General features: G+C 40.9%; 2 protein-coding genes and 1 long non-coding RNA gene across 7 annotated transcripts in view; 1 reads left to right on the forward strand and 2 right to left on the reverse strand.

Moving 5' to 3' along the window:
* The window catches only part of LOC103387358 (uncharacterized), a 16,276-nt gene extending 7,512 nt beyond the window's left edge, over positions 1-8,764 (reverse strand). Inside the window, exon 1 of the long non-coding RNA XR_522413.3 lies at positions 8,382-8,764. This is a non-coding gene — a long non-coding RNA (uncharacterized LOC103387358). The remainder of the gene's footprint in view (positions 1-8,381) is intronic.
* The window catches only part of arhgap22a (Rho GTPase activating protein 22a), a 12,953-nt gene extending 3,504 nt beyond the window's left edge, over positions 1-9,449 (forward strand). For both annotated transcript variants that reach the window (XM_025060513.1, XM_008321956.3), the window contains exons 2-10: positions 2,126-2,322; positions 3,531-3,618; positions 5,006-5,134; positions 5,612-5,822; positions 5,917-6,049; positions 6,121-6,194; positions 6,322-6,443; positions 6,907-7,924; positions 8,899-9,449. In XM_025060513.1, the coding sequence (XP_024916281.1) occupies positions 2,140-2,322; positions 3,531-3,618; positions 5,006-5,134; positions 5,612-5,822; positions 5,917-6,049; positions 6,121-6,194; positions 6,322-6,443; positions 6,907-7,924; positions 8,899-9,118 (2,178 nt within the window). In that variant the 5' untranslated portion in view covers positions 2,126-2,139 and the 3' untranslated portion in view covers positions 9,119-9,449. The remainder of the gene's footprint in view (positions 1-2,125; positions 2,323-3,530; positions 3,619-5,005; positions 5,135-5,611; positions 5,823-5,916; positions 6,050-6,120; positions 6,195-6,321; positions 6,444-6,906; positions 7,925-8,898) is intronic.
* Positions 9,450-9,762: 313 nt separating this feature from the next.
* On the reverse strand, positions 9,763-19,189 carry mapk8a (mitogen-activated protein kinase 8a). 4 transcript variants are annotated; one of them, XM_008321961.3, is made up of 12 exons: positions 18,893-19,186; positions 16,196-16,362; positions 15,513-15,642; positions 15,365-15,423; positions 15,118-15,256; positions 14,427-14,592; positions 13,729-13,800; positions 13,072-13,254; positions 12,858-12,982; positions 12,713-12,776; positions 11,659-11,736; positions 9,763-11,368 (listed from the first exon to the last, which is right to left on the reverse strand). In XM_008321961.3, exons 2-12 carry the CDS (start codon positions 16,315-16,317, stop codon positions 11,190-11,192), a joined length of 1,317 nt encoding a protein of 438 aa, XP_008320183.1. In that variant the 5' UTR covers positions 16,318-16,362; positions 18,893-19,186; the 3' UTR covers positions 9,763-11,189. The 4 variants fall into 4 exon arrangements, with proteins under 4 accessions (XP_008320183.1, XP_008320185.1, XP_024916286.1 ...); XM_008321963.3 differs by lacking the exon at positions 13,729-13,800 and adding an exon at positions 14,154-14,225 and having other exon boundaries at positions 18,893-19,185; XM_025060518.1 differs by having other exon boundaries at positions 11,226-11,373; positions 18,893-19,188.
* Positions 19,190-21,007: the final 1,818 nt, after the last annotated feature.

Raw genomic sequence — 21,007 nt, forward strand, 5'->3', positions numbered from 1 at the left:
ATCATAAAAAGCTCTGAGAGGTCATGAAGACTGATAAATCCTCCTCAGACCAAGATCGGCAACAATATTCAGGTGGTATGCAGCATGAAACCACAATAACCTGGTAGGGAGGCATCCAAAGATTGTCATAAAGCATTAGAAATATTAAAAAGTAGAGCTTTGTCTTTCCTCGGCTCACACAGGTAGCTAAGTGCTTTAGCCCGTCTGCTCTGAGGTTGACATGCCTTGCATACAGAGACGCTTAAACGAGTCTGGCGAAGTTCTCCTCTGACCTCCAGCATCAACAAGGTGGCCGCTCCCACTGGGTGCATTCTGTGTAAACGCCACAGGCAGTTTGACGTCAGTAGTATATGATTTACTCAGACTATTTCTTCTGCCACCTTTGCCAAAATCCACCACTCACCATCCTGAGGCTCAGTTTGATTCAGGATCCTGGTCGTCTGCACCAGGTCTGCATGCCTTAAAACATTTAGTTGCTGTGGTGTAATTGGCCGATATTTGCAATGACAGTTACATCAGGATTAAACAGGAGTACTCTCTAGATGTGGCCAGGTAAAATATATATGCTAAGTTGTCCAAAGGTATATTTCTGTATTTTTTATATTTTTTTACTGGAAAAAATCAACAGAAAATCCAGAAAATATTTTTTATGTAAATATTGTTTTTAGAATGGATACAAAGTGTGTATGTATTATGTGTTGGCATTATGCTGCATATCAGAATGATTCCAACCTAGGTGAAGGAATAAAACCACCTCTTTGCACCTCAGTGTACCGTGGGAACATCTTTCACAACTCCTGTCTCTCAATTTCCATCAAAACCTCATGCTTCTTTCTTGACCTCTTGACCCTTATACATGCAAACATGTCAAAGGAGCACAACCTCAAAATATCTCCTCTTAAAGCACTTTATCTGACCTGTGACCCAAACAGTTGTGTGGAGTGTGTCCTTTTACATACACTGGCAATACTCAAGTGATCATGTAGAGTCAAGGCTTTCCACTAATTTATAGTGTACAGTAATAAGCTGTGTATTCAGCAGTGGAGAGTAGTGATAAATAATGAATTGTGAAAGTAAGATATGAACCTTGTGGTGAATCAGGTCTGAGCCAATAGATGAGGCTTGCCCTGCTGGGTGTACTACTCTGATGAAAGATTGCACATTTACCCCCCTGAATATGTACGATCTATGCCGACAGTTTTCATAGGTGCTTTAATATTTAGCTACATTTCCAACACAACATGTTATAATATATGCTCATGATATTAGTTTATATTAAAATAATATAAAAATATATATAGCACATGGTAGTTATTATAGGAATTTACAAACTGACATATTTTAATACATCTACAGTATGTGTCATATCGGTTTGTGTTGGGGACACTTTTTATGGATTGTTTTCTGTCCTTTTCCAGCAATCATGACTCTGCAAACGAAGGGCACCAGCAGCACAAGAAGCATGAAAAAAGGCAATAAGTAGTCAGAGACAGAGAGAGGAAGGAAGAGGGAGAGAGAGCGAAATAACAGAACAACTAAACAGATCCCAGTCTTCACAGATTCCTTCCCTGATGTTCAGAGCAGAAAGCGTGATGCAATTAACAGGGGAAAAAAAACATTGATTTTTCTCTCTCTTTCTCTCTCTCTCTTCACTGCTTTGCTTATATCCCTCTCTCCCTCTCTCTCTGCCCTGGTTCCCAATAGGAATAAAGCATGAATACACTACAACCCATCCTAGTAATCTATAATCTATAGCAGGCACAACAAGATGAGAACCTGCTTATCAAGTGCTAAATTGAAACCTGTATTGTAATGATTTTGGAAAAAGAATTTGATGTTGATGTCAGAGGAACTAAAGACACACTGGGATATATTTCATGTCATTTGGTCAGAATGAAGAATATCAACTGGTAACTTGTCACTAATTTCAAATCTAGATGCGTGGCCATGCCTGTGAGGCAGGAGGGCATCAAGGGAGGCTTTCATGAATTATTCTTGTAGATTGAGAGGATTTTAGAAAAGCACCAAAGTGAAGAAAATTCTAATTTTCATCTACCTCTGCCTTTGTCACTTTTACTCTGTGTTTCTTTTGATTTTTATCCATGTGTTGTGTCTCTATATACAGCACGATCCAAGAGTATGGTGCTTGGAGAGCTGTCTCGGGTCTCCAGGCCCTGCTCTCCTCTGGACCAGGAGAAGGCCCTGAAGGCCGGCTGGCTGAAAAGGCAGCGGAGTATCATGAAAAACTGGCAGCTGCGCTGGTTTGTCCTGAGGACTGAAGCTCTGTATTTCTACAAGGACCAGGACGAAACCAAAGCACAGGTGACGCGAAAAGACAGCAATTCAATGCACTGATCATATGCAACAATAGAAAAAGAAATGCTGTAACTCAGTTGTTCCCTAACTATTTCTAATAAGCACCTCTTACTCTGTACATTCACATATTCATAGCTATGGCTTCAAAACCAATGTACATAACTGTACACTGTCCACACAGTGGCAGAGAATAAAGAATATTAAAACCACACAGTGGCAGAGAATAAAGAATATATTGAAAATGACCTTCATATGCCTAGCTGTAGCCCCTGTAATAGCTCTGAACCCATCTGGGGGGCCTGCCCCCCACCTTTGGAAACACCACTGCAGTGTTAGCACAATTCCATATTAACTCTATTTCATCAGTTAATTTAAAATTTGTATTATTTTATGAATATTCTCCATGGCTTCAGGGTTCAACAACTACATACAGGGGTTTAAAATGAGCGAGCAGTGTTATTGCTGTAGCTAATTATTATACAAGATCTTCATCAGATTTGAATTGTTCTCCCAGATGGCTTCAAGTCCATTTCTCAAATTGTTTCACATAAAGGCCTGATACATATTCAGGCTTCATGAATTTATCTTATTAGCATTTTCCCCCATGAGACCAGTACAGCAATTATGTTCTTTAACTCTGAAAACAAGACTATTCACAATTAAATTAAGGAGTGAGGCACTTTTCTTAGAGTCAAAACTATTAGAGTTTCCAACTGTCATTATTGCCCTAAAAAGAATTAATATTTAACTTAATCCCAAACCCTGACGTGATGTTAATTTCGTGACACAGTAAGGTGTTATTACATTGATGTGATAACTACATACGTGTTCTTTGGTTCTGTTGTACTTAGACTTTTAACCCTCTACGCCGGTGGAGGGATATGTGGATTATTTTGTTGAGTCATCCAACCATCCACCCATAGTCATTACCTCCCTGTCTTGGACACATGCCCAGAACCCGCTAGTGCTCAGAACCCTTGTGTTCAGCATGCACAGGTCCATGTCCAGAACCACTCAGTGACTTGGCTCTATGGGGGGTTTTGTAGCTGCTATTTTTCCCCTGTCCAGCATGCACAACAGGTCCATGTCCAGACCCACTCAGTGACTTGGCTCTATGGGGGTTTTGTAGCTGCTATTTTTCCCCATGTCTGCCTTACAGAAGGTCTTTTTTCAATGTTTGTCTTTGATATTTCTCCCTCCCTCTTCTCCTTCAGGGTTGTATTCCTCTTCAAGGCAGTCAGGTCAATGAGCTGCCTGTCAGTCAGGACGAGCCTGGTCGCTACCTTTTTGAAATTGTTCCAGGTGAGTTTGGCTTGGCAATAACATGAAGTATTTTTCATTATTTCTGAGATATTGAAGGATTGACTTAATCATGTCTAATTTGGTGTCTACCAAAATCTCTACATTTCTTTACTGCGTCACGCTGCCTTTAATTTTGGCGTATCCCCCAACTGTTCTTTGAACCCATCTGTCACTCTGACTGCACACCCTAGCTCTCGATTTTATCTGTATACATGTCAGACACAAACCTAGCATTGCATAGATCCACAAAAACCCCGCCAGACTCCATTTGGTATTCTGCATCCTGATTATCAGGACAGATTTTGTGTCTTCACCTACTTTTAAAATATCATCGCTATATTTTTATGCTGTTAGTGTTACAGTCTGGTTTGGAAGTAGCACACATACAGTACAAGACATCAGCAGAATTTGACACAGAGGTTTTAATGGCGTTCCAATGGTGTTCAGATGGAATCTGAATTTGTTCAGCTCCAGTGAATGTACTGCCCCCAGCAAAAACATCAACCTGATGTCAGCTTTGCTTAAGTGTTGTATTTCTGTGTTGCTCGATTGTGCACAAACAGCTATTTCTTTTTTTGCAAACCTTGCTGTAATGAATGAAAAAACAGAAGTAAATCAATAGCTTCCTGTGCGTCACAAGTCATTTCTACATCTCTGTTTTCAATGACGACTTTCAATGAAACGCCTCATATTAAAGTTATGCAACGTAGATATTCCCCAAAAGTGTCAATTCCTTATAAGGATGTGTATTAACAATAGAAATCCAACAGGGGCAATTTCAAATTTGAAGAGAGAAAAACATACAGATTGATTCATGCAACCGTTCCATTAAGAATTCAACTAATGTCGTCAGTTTTCATTAGACAACAGTAAACAGCCTGATTATTTATGTTGCTAATGTGTTAAATCAGGTTTAATGAATGGTTTAAAACTGTTTTCAGGAGGAGAGAGAAGAGCAGGTTCTGATCAGACAACATGCAGTTGCTTGTGTCCACAGGGAGTTGATACATTTTCTGGGTCATTTTCACCTCACATAACACAGCGCTCTGCACTGCAGGACTAGCAGAAGTAAAGATGTGGGGCACAGGCAGAACTCTAAGTAGGAATGGGAAAAGCTTTTACGTCCCACGAACCAAGTACTTTTTTTTAAATCAAGAGGGGCAGCACTAAACTAAAATGTCAGACTGGAAGTTGTCATGCTGTGTGAGGGTAGGTCACAACATCACAGGTGTCTTTGTACTTAACATCAGTGTTTAAAATAAAATATTGATTGTACCTCATTATAAAAGATAACAACAAATGTTCCTGAAATAAAATATTGATTGTATTATAAAAGATAACAACAAATGTTCCTTTTTTGACCTGCTGTCAATGGTCGTTTTTCCAGGCGGGGCTGGAGAAAAGGATCGAACAGGTATAAGCCATGAATCATTCCAGCTGATGGCCAACTCCCAGAGTGATATGGAAGACTGGGTCAGAGCCATACGAAGAGTCATATGGGCTCCACTCGGAGGAGGTTTGAGTCTTAAGCACACTTGGTTTAATGTAGACTGAGTGACTCTGTTTCTTCTGTGTGGTCTGACAATAAATCCCAGATGCTGTTAAGCAAGCTATTGGTGCAAATGATAAGATAGGTTTTCACTTTTTAACCATACTTACAATTACAGTTGTATGTACTGTAGTTATGCTGTACTACAAGTACAAAAACAAAGCTGTTGACAATTTATCGTTGTTTGTTTTAAGACTTCTGTTGTAACACAAAAAAACACACAAAAGGCTAAAGAGTTGCCTGTGGCTCAAGAGCCAATGGTTACAGACCTCAGATCTACCAGCACAGTTTACAATTTCTATATAGAACCTGGACTGCTATCACAAACAACTACAACAAGTCAAAAATGCCCATTTTCAAAAGAACTAAAATCGAATTACTTTGTTACGTTCTTTTCTACTTTTCAACCTTCTGGTGATATATTTCTGTAATCTTTTTATGTAGGCGTCTTTGGACAACACTTGGAAGAGACAATGTTGTGCGAGGTCCAGTGTGGCCCAGAGCACCTTGTCCCTGTGCTGGTCGAGCAGTGTGTTAGTTTTATACGTCAACACGGGCTTCAGGAGGAGGGTCTCTTCAGAGCCCCAGGACAAACCAATCACGTTCGAGAACTGCAGGATGCATTTGACCGTGGTGAGAAGCCAGTGTTTGACAGGTAGGCTGGGGCATGGGTCACATTTCTCATCATTTTAATTTTTGATTTCAAATCTTTTTCGATCTAAATCTTAACATGAACTGTCTGCCAACAGTACCACTGACATCCACACAGTGGCATCCCTACTAAAACTGTACATACGGGAGCTGCCAGAGCCTATAATCCCATTCTCCAAATATACACAGTTTCTTTCTTGTGCTCAGATACTCACCAAGGACAGGGAAATGGTAATAAAAATTAATATTTATATTCCAGATACAATTTAACATAAAAGTAACTATTTCCCTTGTTGTTTCAGGGTATCATAGAGCTGGAGAAGCAAGTCAAATCCCTCCCTCAGGTCAACTGTAACCTCCTTAAATACATCTGCAGGTATGTCACCATCATCTTAATTTCCAAAGAATTAACATAAGCTAAAGTTCTTAAGCCTTCTCCAAGCATTGTAGTCACTAAGAAAATGCTTTAAGTCATGTTCACACACGGCTAACCTTCGACTCAGGTTTCTAGACGAGGTACAGTCTCACTCGGACGAGAACAAAATGAGTGCCCAGAATCTAGCCACAGTTTTTGGTCCCAACATCCTTCGGCCCAGGGTGGAGGATCCTGTCTCAATGATGGAGGGTAGGTGCAAATGTCAACATTCACACAAGGGCAACAACGTCACAACAGCACCTGGTTTTACCTCTTCTGCCTTAGGAACCCTCTCTATTCTTGGTAGCATTCGATATAATATTGGTCCAAATTGAAATAATAGCACTACAAAGTTTTCATTTTTTGGTACATAATACAACCATGATGTGCTCTGCTGGTTTGAGAAGTGATGTACTTTGTATATAAGTCAATGGAAAATGAATTGTCCTTCAATAAATAATGACAGCATTTGTTCACTTATGTAACAGTTGATCGCTAGATTAAAAGAATATCTTGTGAATGGTAGCCCACCTGTGTAATAGTGACCCCACCATCTGCTGTCATTGGTAACATTAACCTTTTGTATGATGTTAGCAGTGGTATACTGTATCAAAACAAATATTACTAGCAAATAACTCCTGTGTTTTGTACTTGTGTTTGTTGTTGTACACAGGCAGTTCCCACGTGCAGCACCTGATGACCGTGCTGATCAGTGAGCACTCTCGTCTTTATCCGTGTGATGAGCCAGAACCAGAGAACAATATCAACTCAGTACAGCGGCAAAGTCCTGTTCAAAGATGCAAAGTGGAATGGGTGTTACAAGACCCTGACGCCGCACTCTCATCGGGCACTAATGACAAAAGTCCAACAGAGAAACCACATTCTTTAGCCCCTTCTTCAGACAGCAAGACAGTTACTGCACCAAGCCCCACTGCAACACTACAGAAGGAGGAGGATGGTCAGTTAGATGGGAAGGACAAAAGTAAAACAGATGAAAAGGTAGAGGAGAAAGCAGATAATAAATCTGATGGAAAAGGTGGGAGTGAAGTCGCTGTTAGTCCCAGTAAACAGTCCAAAGCCCTGCCTTCCTGGAAGAGTTCTTTCAAGGGCAATGCATCATCTGCGGGGGCCCGAGGAAAAATAGGTGGATCCGCTGGGGATGTGTCAGCAACTGGTGGTAGCAACTGGCTGATAAATGGCCTGTCATCCTTCCGTGCTCACAGACGCACCACCTCATCTGGTGAAAGACTGAAAGACTCTACTCTTTCTCTAAAGGATTCAACCATTTCTCTCAAAGAGGCCACACTCTCACTGAAGGACTCTCCAAGAGACGGTGATGAAGAATCAAGAACTCCTCTTCCTCACAGAGCTCTCCATCAGCCCCACAGACTGTCTGCCTATGACAACGTTGCCCCCTCCAGTCTGAGCCTGCCTGCTGATACCTCGATCTGGACCTCCTTTGAGATCTCACTTGCTGAACCAGAGGAGAGTGACAAGAAAGTCAAAGCTGTGCAGGGTAAAGAGAGACCCTCAGAGGTCAGAGAGAGTACAAACGCTGTCACAGCGGACCAGAGTGGAAGTGGTACTGAGGATGATAACAAAGAAACGAATGATGACCTCGCCGACCTGCTGACCCAGCTCAAACAGGAGCTGAAGAAACAGAGGACGACTTATGAAAGCAACATTCACAAGTAAGAATAAGACGGAATCTATATACGACTAGGGTAAATACTTTTAAATTAAGTAATAAATATTTACTTATGTAGCTTTTGTAATTTATTCAAAACATCATACAGCAGACAAAATGACATTAAGGTTCTAACAATGAACTTAGAATTAGACTTAGTCCCAGTTTAGTCAACAGAACTGTTTTCATTTTAACTTAAGTTAACTAAAGTTATATTAAATTTAATCGACTGAAATGCAACCTTAAATAGGCTTATTGTGGCAATCCAACATGTGACCGTTATAATGAACATTATTATAAATATATTTTATTTATCGAACGTACATTTAATTTTCCTACGACGAATTATACAGTAAGACAGCATTATATTATACATAGTCGTTGATAGTAGTATTAAAATGTCAACAAGTCGCAAAAAAATTACGTCATCGTTTTAACAGATTGACGCATCGTCTGCTTACCTATGTGTGACTCTCATGATGACGTGTCTGGAGATGACGCCTCAAATTTGTCGTTCTTATCCTTTCTCGCCTAGTCGTTCCGTACAGTCTTGGCTTCACTAACGTAAAGTTAGATCTGTTCCACCTGACATGGTTTGACCACCAGTGGACCAGAATATTTCCACTATTAGCTCCATGCTTCTTCTATTTATTCTATTACAGGTCACATGTTCGCTATGATTGGATCTCCGTTTGTATGCACCGCCTTCTAGCAACAAACGTAGCTCTGATTGGCTCCCGTCTGCTACTTTCCATGACGAAATCACCAATGATTAGTTTGTCCATGAAACGTTTTTGTCTCGTTTTTAGGTAGACATATATTATAAATTATTATTATTTTAATCAGTAAAGTGTTTAAATGGTCAGAAATAAAAATTAAATTGCATTTTTTTATATCCTATGCAAATACTTTGCAAAAACAAAGTCAAAACAAAGTATTATTTCTTACTTATTTCTTACTTCTTACAAAAAAACAGAGGTTGGAGGAGTCCTGTTCCAAGTACCAGGCCCAGATACAACGCCTCGAGGAGGAGCTGGATCAGGAAAAGAAGAAATTTCAAATGCTGGAGATCCGGCTCAGAAACTCTGAACGGGCACATCAAGACGCAGAGAACCGCAACACTCTTCTCCAGGAAGAAATGGAGGAGTTCTTCAAAACACTTGGAGATCTAACAACCACAGCACCAAGGACTAGCTAAACAAGACCAACCAGACCTGAGATCATCTGGTCCTTAAGTGAAAGGTGCAAGGGCTTTATACCTGGGAAGACCAATCAGCCCCGAAAAGCTTTACAGACCAAATACCTCTAGTGCAGTTCTACTTGCCATCTTATTGACTTGTGCCTACACTGACCAATGCCAGTGCCAAAAGAGAACTCCTCTGGACCAAGACCACACCATTCCAAAAACCTCCTTACTATGATATTCCACAGGCCATGTAGCAGATTATTGACTCACCTCGTCTGTAAAATACAAGAAAAACCTTGTGTAACAGTGATTAGGTCCTGTTCTTAGAAAAAAAAAATCTTAACATTTAGAAAGGAAAAAAAGAACGATATCAGACTTTAAAATTCAACTCGTTTATTTTGTCTGAGTTGTATGTGTTGTAGGCAGTCTCTATCTCAGATGTACAGTATAGAACTGGTCTGTTAGTGAGGCAATTTCAAATCCTATGGCTAACATTCACACATTTGCTTTTACTATGACACATTTGGCAAATTTGGCCAGCTCATCAAAAGACTGCAGTGTCATCCCCGTAGTGCTTCTTTCTACCTGCACTGAAACGCAGGTCTGCTCAGTGAAAACTCATGCCTAGTCTATTCTAGCTCATCTAGTTCTGGGACAATGGACAGGAGAAAAAAAACAACGCTAAGAAGCCACATTCAACGTGAAGTGTTGAATATAAAGGTTGAGACATGTCTGACAACCCCCAAAGTGCATTCTGGGAGATGATCCAGGGGGTTATTGCCTAGGCTGCCCAACTGCTAAAAACGGACTTTTTAAGCCATCATTTTTCAAAGGTTACCTGCAAATACCTGTTTCCTGATTCTCAGAAAAATACATACATCTACATTAAAAATGTACAGATTGATTACCAGGTATGCTATTCTATGAACTATATTGCACAGAAGAAAAAAAACAGAAACAAAACGCATTTAAATAGTTCTTCTGAATGAAATGTACAAACAATAAATGCCTCCTAGCTTGAAACAAAACTAAATAAATTAAGAAAAAAAAAACACATTCAAAAAAATCTTTTTTTTCACATTTCTTTTGAATTGAGCATTCAGTGACATAGAGACTGTATCTTCAGTGTGTGTGTTTGTGTGCGTGTGTGTGTACGTGAGGTAGAACTCAAAGACGGATCACAGACTAAAAGAGTCTTCAGTGTAGAAGACTGAAAATCACAGAACTGATTAAGGGCACTTAAATCAAATATGTTACATTTCAGGTCAAACAGACTCTTTAAGACAGTGTTTTGTGGTGACTAACCTTAAGTACATTTCACGCATATTTAACAGTGGAGTTGCCCATATATATATACTGTATATACAGCACTAACAGTAATCATTGGTTCCTTTACTATGACACGTTTTTGTTCGCTTACATTCCCCCAATTGTTCCTGCTCACCCACAAATCCCTTCTAGGTGAAATGATAATTTAAAATACAATCAATTTACAGCATTAAAAAGCTAAATTCTGTTTCAAGCTCTCTCTGCTCCTGGCTAAAATACACAAAATCAGATGTGACATAACACTAAAAAATCTCTTACTTTAAGCTGCTTTCTACAAGAAAGAGAACCAATATTCACATAAAATAATATTCTTGAGTCAAATGTCCTGTAGTCTATTTCTTAAGAATTCAATTCACGTAAATGCCCCCCAAAATACTAACAATTGTTATACAAAAAAAGACAAATAAAGGTTTAAAAAATATACTCAACAAAACATTGCACTGCTAACAGCAGTAGCTAAAGTACAGTAACAGTAAACGTAAATAACACTCGACCCTCTCTTTCCATACATATGCCACAAGTTCACATGTAAAACATACTCTCTATTTTTGGCAACAAAAATATAATAAGGACAATCATGAAACCACAGTCATTTACAGCGAGTACAAAGGGAGGGGGGAAATTAAAATCGAGCTGTACATTAAAATCGATGCTCTACAAACTACCATGAACAGTTTCATTGGCCAAAGCCCTCGTACGTCATATACATTAATAGAGAAATATTACTTTCAGTACAGCTGAAGGCTCGCGTCTGTTATCTGCAGCAGGCCAGAGCACCCAGTGTGGTGGCGCCGTCCAAGCTGCTGTCTGTTTCAGAGGTCGTGGTGGGGTCACTGCAGGGGTCAGTGGGATCGGTGGACATTGAGGAGACATCGTTGGCTGACGAGGAAGAGGAGGATGTGGGCTGAGGCGGGCTATCAATCACTGCTGCACCTGTGCTGCGAAAAACACACGTAAAGGCAGAGGTTTCCTTGAAACACACAGTCACTGATTATTTTCTCATTCAACAAAACCTGTTGCGACATTTTTAATAAAAAAGAACATTTTCAAATCTGAGCAAATAAACTGAACCTAAAATGTTAACTCAGGGTGACAGAAAAGCAAAAGCACTTTTTTTGGTACAAAGGCAAAAGTGCTTGTGGTGGGATACCGCAAAAGGAAATCAAGCTCTGACTGTAATTAATCTTTATCGCCTTTTCTAATTTGCAATACTGATTACTCACCTAAAGGAGCAGGCTGGCCTCTAATCACACCGTTTTTTTTCCAGTCTTCCCATTCACTCACTTCCTTATAAATTAGCTCTGCAGATAAAAGAAAACAGGGATGTGACATGAGGCAGAGCAGGCAGAGGAATCACTGATGCATGTGCTGCATATGTACAATATACAAGGCAGTTTTTTTCCCATCTGCACTGACTGCACACTGTACAATTCATACAGCATCATGTTTCCTGTTTGGACACCGTGCGTCCGTGTGACCCATCTAAAAATGAATGAGGGGTCATTATCACCTGGCAGGGTTTAGGATGAGATCATCAAGTGGCACAACTGAAAATGATATTTCACATAGAAATTTAAAGTACTTGCATGTTCCACAGAATCATGTTCCTCATGCCACAGTGGACTGCCTCAGATGTAAGGTTACATAAACCTAACTCTAACTAAACAAACATCTCTGACATCTGTGGAGGAGTTCAACAGTTTACTGCTTCATAATGCAACTAGAAAAGCAGCAGAGAAGAAGAACTACATTTAAATAGGGTTATTTTAACTCTGTGTTTGCTGCATAATTCTCTGAATGCTTAACTAAAGAGGACAATCTACAGTGTATGGACTATTTTGGCTAACAGAACTAGTCTTTTAGTTAACATTTTATCCGTTATTATTTTTGAAATACTATTACCTATTATCTAATCTTTAGCTATTTTAGCTAGTTGTGAAGCTAACCTTTAGGAAATGTTAATTAATTAATTTCTGTTTAGGTTAATTTTCAAACATATGTTTAGGTGAACTTCCAAACATTTTTGGCTTATTTTAGCTCTTTAGCAGGATTTAGGTTATTTTTGTACATTTTCTTAAAAACTACTGAAAAAATACTATTTAGCCTTATTCGTTAAGCTAACTAAGCTAAGATTTTCTGATCCTGGGTTTGCAGGATCTTTATTGTGACCAAGAAACTATGAAAAGTGTTAAGAGTCACATTCACAAACAGTATTTCCGGCCTGCCTCACCTTTCAAGAGTCACATTCACAAACACAGTATTTCCGGCCTGCCTCACCTTTCCACTCGTCTACTGTGTGCTCCCTTTCATCCAACTGTTTGTCTAAAACCTTTGGAGGTGGCTAAAAAAAGAGAAACTTTTGTTTAGAACAGGTAATACACATTCCTTTAAATTTATTTTGTTCTTTCATAAATCCACTCACCGCCTCCACTTCTGCTGGGTCGTACCAAACATTAATGTAGGGGTGCTGCAGCGCCTCGTCCACTGAGATCCGTTTAGAAGCATCGATCACTAACATCCTGGATAGGAGATCCCTAGCTTGGCTCGCTGAGAGTTGAAACACAACCATCGTTAGGAGCTGCGCAATTGAAGACGACTGATTAATGCTTTGAATATGAACAGAAAAAAACTCCAACCTTTCAGTTTGTTGTGGTCAGAGTCAGCGGGGAACAGAACGTCTGGGAAGAGTTTCTCAAAGGTGTACCCAGCGTAGCGTGGCCTGTTTTCCACGTATGTTCTGACTGACTGGTTCAGCTTCATAAGGAAATCCTGAGATGGAGTGCCTAACTGTTCTATGACTTTGTTCCACTGGTCAATGTCTGGGGTTAAAAGGTCAAGGAAACAGCCACACACCAAACACAGTCATTTTATTCTAACTGGCCGTTGGGGCTTCGTATTAAAGAGTTCGGAGAAGCTACTTCATTGCAGGTGATGAGAAATAGTTCAATATTTTAAACATATTTATTAACCAGTATTTCAATATTTATTTAAAGTCCTGATATTTCAAATAATGGTATTAAAAAGGGGGTCCGCAACCCATAGGGTTCCATGAAGGGACTCCATGGGGTGATAAAAGAAATATCCATCCTTTAACACAGTTGGACAGTTGCTCAGTAGATAATAAAGAGTTACTGGCCCTTCGTTGTTTTACAGATGATGGAGGTGATGATGAAGGTCACATTCGCTGATTTGAAAAACTTGAAAATGAGATGTGACAGAGAGGAACTCCAGCGTGGTGAGGCGTCTCTTCACACAGAATGAAGTGATATTCACTCGACAGAGGATAAGGATACGATCAGTGCCGGGGAACAACACACTTCCCCTGATCATCTCAGCCACAATGCAGCCCACTGACCATACGTCCACTGGTGGCAGACATTTAGATGACAGGAAGGGAGGTGGACATGCAAACACAATGATGAGGATGTAAAAAATGAGAAAAAATAAGAAATAACAATAAAGAAAACACAACTCAGACTGAGAAGGTGAATGGAGAAGGTGCAGCGGAAAAAATGGAGTTCATGCAGCATCAGCCAAATATTAGATGCACTATGGAGCAGATTTAATGGAGATGTTGCTTAGATGATCCGATTAGATGACACATTGGAAGTTACACCTGACCTCATTTTTATTTCCCCATAACGTTACACCCACCCTTACATTCAAGCTGAATGAGACCATGAGAAGCATAAACACTTGAGGAAAGACCCAAGGATACAGTCCCTTCCTGGGAAAAGGATTTTATGTCGGACCATTTCTGCCAGTATGCAGCCCACAGACCATATATCCACTAATGATGTGGACCATGGTAAAAAAAAAAGCCAATAAAAGTGAGAAGAAGGCATAACAACAGGTTAGTCAGACATAGTCCAGTTAGAGAGAGTTTTCTAGGTAAAAGTATTCCTATTCAATACAGACACAATATATAAATTTAGAAAATTAACATCGACCTTTATGTCAAAATATGTGTCTTGAAATTTAGGTCACTCACCATTGGCTTGATAGCCCATACCCAGGATGACCTCTGGTGCTCTGTAGTAACGTGTAACCACATAAGGTGTCATCAGGAGGCCCGTGGCAGCTGTCCGAGCCAAACCAAAGTCCAGAATCTTCAGAGTGCAGTCAGACTTCACAACTATGTTACTGGGTTTGAGGTCCTGTGAGAAACGCACGGACGCACACACACACACACCGGAGCACATTACGCACACCCACACACACCGGAGCACATTACACCTTACTACGTGTATTTGTGTACAACCAACTGAATCAATCTCTGTCAATTTTCATTCTGGATGAGGAATACGTCAAAAAATAAAGAGTGGCTGACTGACGGTGAGATTACATACAGCTGTCATTAGCATTAGCCTAGCATTTTAGAACCACGTCTTCAAGAAGGAGTCATTTTCAAAATCCAATACAGCTTTTCAACCAGGAGTTGCAGAAAACCAGACCTATTTGATTACACATTTTTGTTCATAATAATAATATTAATAATAATAACAGTCATTGTTATTATTATTATTAATATTATCCCAACATATTTCTGATGTTATTAAATCTCTGTATTCCACTTAGAACATACACACTGGTTATTTGTATCAAGTCAAGTCATGGAGCTGATTTAAGAGTTTCTCTTAGGGACACAGGCGTGGCGTTAATCAGTGTGCTGTCAGACGTACCCTGTGAATGATACCAGCGGCGTGGAGGTGTTTGATACCACACAACATCTGGTAGAGCAGATAAGACAGCCTCTCGTGGTCCAGCTCCATCTGAATGACCTGGCACAGGTTGGCATCCATCAGCTCCATCACCAAGTATCTGACCGAGCAGAAACGGCCAGCGGTGAAGAAGGATTTGAACCAATGAATACAGTAAATGGTACATGAAGCACGTGTGCTGTAGAAACAGTCACTGTGATTTACTTACACATCTTGAAATTCTTCTAACGACTTCTGTGGTGTGAATACATTTAAAAGGCCGATGATCTGTGGACAAGGTGAAGATTTGCAGATATGTTAAAAGGTCATGTGTCACCGGTTGGCTGCATTGTAACTGCATTGGTTTGCATACTCACATTTTTGTGATTGACACATTTCATTAGGACCAGCTCCCTGTACGCTCTCTTGGCATGGGTTTGATTTTGAAACGGCCGACTCAGCTTCTTTATGGCAACATTTCTTTCAAGGACTTGGTCATAAGCAGAACTGAAGAAGAAAGTTGGCTTTAGACGTCGGACGGTATTAATCTATGTCACTTGGGTTTTCAACAAACAGCGTTAAGTCTCTTTAAGTCTCAAATTCTAATGTTGTATTTGAGCAAATCTCTGTGTCACACACCTGGAGTCCTGTTAGTGTTACAGTGTAATGTAGGTAGGAGGACATACCATCCATTATTTATAAACTGCAAATACATTTTTTTCATTCATCAACATGACAGGCCGACCAAAATACCTTTTTACCAGGTGACAGTAAATAACTATGAAAACAAATTAGTATTATCATTAAATATTTTTGTGACATTTTTGTTTGGTGGTGTGCTGTGCTATTTCTCTGACGTAAAAAGAGTTGTGGGCGGTGCTTAGATTGAAAAGGTTTATGTTGCATTGCATTTGTAGCATTATTCTAAACATGCAGCTTTTTTTTTAGCTTCTCCTAGGCTGAATTTCCAACCAGTACATTACTGCAGATGTAATTAGTATGTTTTTTGTGATTTACTAGTAACTGTACTGTAAAGTTGCAGCTGACTGAATGGACTCACCATACAATCCCCTGTGCCCCTGAGCCAATGGGCCTCAGGTTCTGGTATCGCTTTAACACTGTGAAGGTTGAATCTCCAACATCCAGGCTGTAGAACTCTCTGTCTTTCTTGTTTTTGTTCATCGTGAAATCTTCAAGTGCTGCCCTCTGTGCATCCAAAAATGTTCTCTGTGAAGACAAACACAAACTTTTTCTTTTCTTTTTCAGCGATAGGTGTGGCTACAACAACAGACCAGCGTGAAAATTAGCGAGTCAGATGAAAAGTGCTGCTCTCAAGGAAAGCAGATTAGGAGTGGAGCAGAAAAGACACTGCTGAATTCCACACTGAAAGCAAGCACTGCAGTTCCTTATCTCAGCAAGTCAGCAAACACACTGGGATGGAGGATTTGATATCATCAGCAGGGGTGGCAGGACGGCAGGCCGCGGGGAGGTCTACTACTTCATCATGTGAAACACGATTCCCACAGCAACTCTGTCACATTGGAAAATCAAGCCCAGTGATAATTCCTTAGAGTCTGGACCCCGGCCCAGAACAACTCCAGCCCAGTTCTACAAGCAGGTTGACCACAGGCACAGGACGAGTGGGTCAACTTTCAAACAGGGATTTGAAGTTTTCTTTTTTTTTTCACTCAGAAATTGAAGAAATGACATCAGCTTTGTATTTCCTTAATTCGTTTCCAGAATAAGCGATGTGAGAACTCTTCCCACACAACACGCGCACACACATATGAGGGATATAAGTGCCAGAACAAAATGAGTCAGCCCTCCGTCTGTTCCTCCAACGTCACAGAGACGCACATGACATCCTCCTCCCTCGCAACACTTAAAAAATAGACGCGCTGCTTCCATTTGACAGGAGGACAATTAGGCCTGTCTGAGTTATGAAAGCATGACTGACACTGCATTAGCGTGTGCACTGTTGACTGTGGTTTATAGATGTCTGTTGCCAAGGAGGAGGTTAATATTTTTTTCCTTTAGTTTTATGAATGTCCATGAGGACAATCGAGGTCAGGTCAACACAGTGAGGACAATACAGGGACTTTACTCTCTCGTGCTCACCCTCTTCTTATTAACCAAACTTATTTCTATTCAGTCGTAAGTGGCATTAATATTAATGTGTCTGTAATAAAACCGTATGTTGATTCTCACTGATAACTGCAGCATCAACAGATCTTTCTGAATCAATAACAGACCATTAGACTGCAGTAATGTGTCGGTGCAGAGACTTACAGCAGGTCACAGCAGCCACATACAGCAGTATCAGTGGTTTCAGGCTGTAAAAGTGTCTGTCTTTTTTTAAATAAAATATTAGGCAAAAAGACAATTACTTTTCAGTCAATTAGAGGACTGCAATGAATGTGAATCAAAGGTCAGAAAGGATACTTTTATTTTGTCTCCCACTGGTACGTTGAGCAATTATTGCAGATCAAATAGAAGATAGAGAAAGACACTGTTTAAGGTACAATTTCAGGAATTTGGTGCAGTGTGAGAGCAAGTATTTACATGTAGCTGTAGAGACTAGCTATTGCTCACTAGATCTAATATTAAATCCTCCAAATGATAGACACAAACAGGAACGATTACTGCAGAACAATAACTTGACCAAGTTAAATACCTTTACTGAAAAACACAAATATGACAATGTCATAACTGTAAATAACCTACAGTTTAATTATGTGAAAAAATGATTCAGAATTTACAATAAGCTACTACCTTTTGGATCATTTGAGTTACATTACTGCCACCTATGGAGTAAATATCCTACTACATTGAAGTAGAAAATGCAACACAAGGGCAGAATCATGACAGAGAGGAATACACACGTCGATACACAACTGCAACTCTAAAACAATAATAAAATAATCAGGAAAACAACATATAATTTTAAGATAATATAAAAACCATTGGAACAATTCTATGGTGTGAGAAGAATACAAGGTTTGAGTGTTTAGTTATGCTAAAAATGTACTGTAACTAGAAACTAGTTTTGTGTTTGCTTTGTGAGTAAACTAAGCACACATTTGTGTTTAAGTCCACAGAGAGAGAGAGAGACAGACAGAGAGAGAGAGAGAGAAACAGAGAGAGAGAGAGAGGTGTCTGTCAGTATGGAAGAAAACACACGGACACAGAGGAGACGGTGTGTTGCTCGGTTGCAGTACTGACGCGCTGTTTACTCTCATTGGATGTGAGTGTCTTAACCTTGGCCACTGACCCCTGCACTGGTGTAGGTAACAGACAGGTACATGAATGCCCTCACTGCTGCACCACAGGAAACACATGCATGGATCAGCAGCAGCAGCAGCAGCAGCAGCACATTAGACCTCCTCCTGACAGATTATAATTGTATTACCGTAATAATATTAACACTAAGAGCCGGTGTCTGTGAATGACACGGCCTCCTCCTCCTCCTCTGCTGCCTGCTGCCTCCTGCACCTCTTCCTCCTCCTCCTCCTCCTCCTCCTGCTGCTGCTGCTGCTGGACAAACAGTGCGCAGTCTGTCGCCATACATGCAGTTTCTCCACACCCATGGGCAAACACTCGACACCTTAACATGTGTGGTATTTTTGGCTAAGTGTTAAAGACATTTCCAAACCCGAGGCGCCGCATTAAAGGACCGTGCAGTCGGCGACATGCCACCCTCCCCCACGGCCAAACAATGAGCACGTCTGAGGAGCAGAGGTGCGGACCCTCCTCTTACCTTTCCGACACCAAATCCGAAAGCCTGCGGTCAGGCTCAGGCACCGATCAGCGGCCACACGCTCCGCGATTGCGGACTCTGCTTTCTGCCGCCGACGAATGCCGATTTCTTCCGTCGTGCAGCTTAAAAATACATGACCTCACCAGATCCACTTGCCTACGTTTCCATCTGCCCGCTACTGACAGGCCGGGACGCGCAGTATGCACGGGGCATGCGTGCCAGCAGCGCGTCACTCCTCCACTGGGACACACCCACCATCTCCATCCATCCATCCCACATGCATCCTTCCTTCCTGCTGCCTTACTAATCGGGAGGTCCGCAGTCATGTCTTATTAATAGTTATATTATTAGATTACATAAATATATTTGAAAGTGTGAAGTTATGTCTGTCTGTCTGACTATCTCTCTATCTATGTAACCTGAAAAGTCCAAATGTGTGGAGTCCATAAAACAACAGTGATCACATCTTGCCTCCTCTACTGTTACACCAACCACCAACCATGTCCTCTATTCTGTTACACCAACCACCAACCATGTCCTTCTTCACTACATCAATAGCTGCTCCATAACATCTACATCCTCTGCTCACCAAATGTAAAGATACTGTATCTCAACCTTGGCATACAACATTACCATAACGACTAATGATCACGATCACTGGAGTATAGATTCTACTGCACCAGGTCGTCCAAATATTATTTTATGCTATCGTAATGATAAAGTTCTAATAACAAAACATCTAAAAGTTACTTTAATGAGAGACAGAATAGAAGAGGAATGACTGGGCACAAATGTCTATAATTGGAGTAAAAATAATAAAAAATAAAAAATAGAAAACGCTTTTTGAACCTTATGTATACAATGTCAGGCTTTGTAATGGTTTAGAGCTGTATTTTGCGAATGTCTGACAATGTTTTATATAGATATAGATATAAATATAGATATAGATATAGATATAGATATAGATATAGATATAGATATAGATATAGCTGGATTGTTGTTGTTTTTGTCAGTATGTGTACTGTGTGTAAATTTATACGGGTTGTACTCGAACAATTTACCTTCTGTCACATTTTCCGGGTCACATCCTCCAGCCCATATTAATGTGTGGACTCTTCCATTACATTTACTACGACAGTTGTGGGCTCTGCGGAACACCATAGCGTAGTAGTTAGGATACCATCTGACTGATCTGAGTTCAGGAGTGTCTACAGCGCCGTGCTCTGCATGTGTGGACATGTGACCGGACAAGTAGCGACCGGAATGAACTAACAGCATCTGAATTGCTCCTCTGCATCTATCTGACTGCTCTGGATGCTGGTTATTTACACCAGCCATCCCTGCGCAGATAGCCCGGGGCCTGCAGGGATACGCTGCACGCAGTAGAGAGGCATGGACCAACGTCCCAGCATCCGCATCAGCATCAGCAGCAGCAGCAGCAGCAGCAGCACCGACTCCCGCAGCAGGACGAGGCTACTACAGTTTCTTACCCCGTGTTCCAAGAGAGTCCGCAGTGTTATAATCATTGTGGGGGAGCAGCCCTACTGCAGCAGCAGCATCAGCATCAGCATCAGCAGGCTCCTACAGTCCACTGGTGTGGCCGCGGTCCTTCGTCCTTCCCGGGCTGGTCTGTAGCACACCTCACCGCTGAGGATGCACCGCACCTTCGGGCGTCAGACGGATTAGTTTAAATCGGTGTAGCTGATCTCACACCACCCGCTATTGGTGGCTCTGACTTGTCGGTGTCAAAGCGCCAGGCCAATAATCCAATTAAGCGTTTAGAGGCAAAAGACTAAGAATAGCGGCAGTTACAGTAGAAAAGTTTCACATCTCCAGCCCGGTGGTGGTGGAGGTAATAGAGTAGATGAATGGAGCACCATGCACGGAGGATGTCCCTGATGGAGCAGAGCTGCCTTCACTGAGAGGACGTCAAAACTGCGATGCCATGATCTTAAGGATTATTTTGGATCCGTGGTGGGAGCGTTGAAGATAACAGAGGATCAGACGGCTCACACTCAATACATGTGTTACCAGGTAGATTTTTATTTCCATTCCTAATCTTCACACTGTCATCGCACAGGGGAGGCTGGGGGGTGGAGGGGGGGGGGGGGTCCT

This window comes from Cynoglossus semilaevis, chromosome 12, assembly GCF_000523025.1.
Source record: "Cynoglossus semilaevis isolate Cse_v1.0 chromosome 12, Cse_v1.0, whole genome shotgun sequence".
NCBI classification, from domain to species: Eukaryota; Metazoa; Chordata; class Actinopteri; order Pleuronectiformes; family Cynoglossidae; genus Cynoglossus; species Cynoglossus semilaevis.

Bases quoted from the DNA above. Each gene is read 5' to 3' on its own strand.
- mapk8a (XM_008321961.3), bottom strand. From the start codon at position 16,317: ATGAACAAAAACAAGAAAGACAGAGAGTTCTACAGCCTGGATGTTGGA. The intron at 15,257-15,364 runs GTAAGTAAATCA...CTGCTCGGTCAG, and splicing joins TTAGAAGAATTTCAAGATGT to ATACTTGGTGATGGAGCTGA. The intron at 11,737-12,712 runs GTGAGGCAGGCC...TTTTATCTGCAG, and splicing joins CACAGTAGACGAGTGGAAAG to AGCTAATTTATAAGGAAGTG.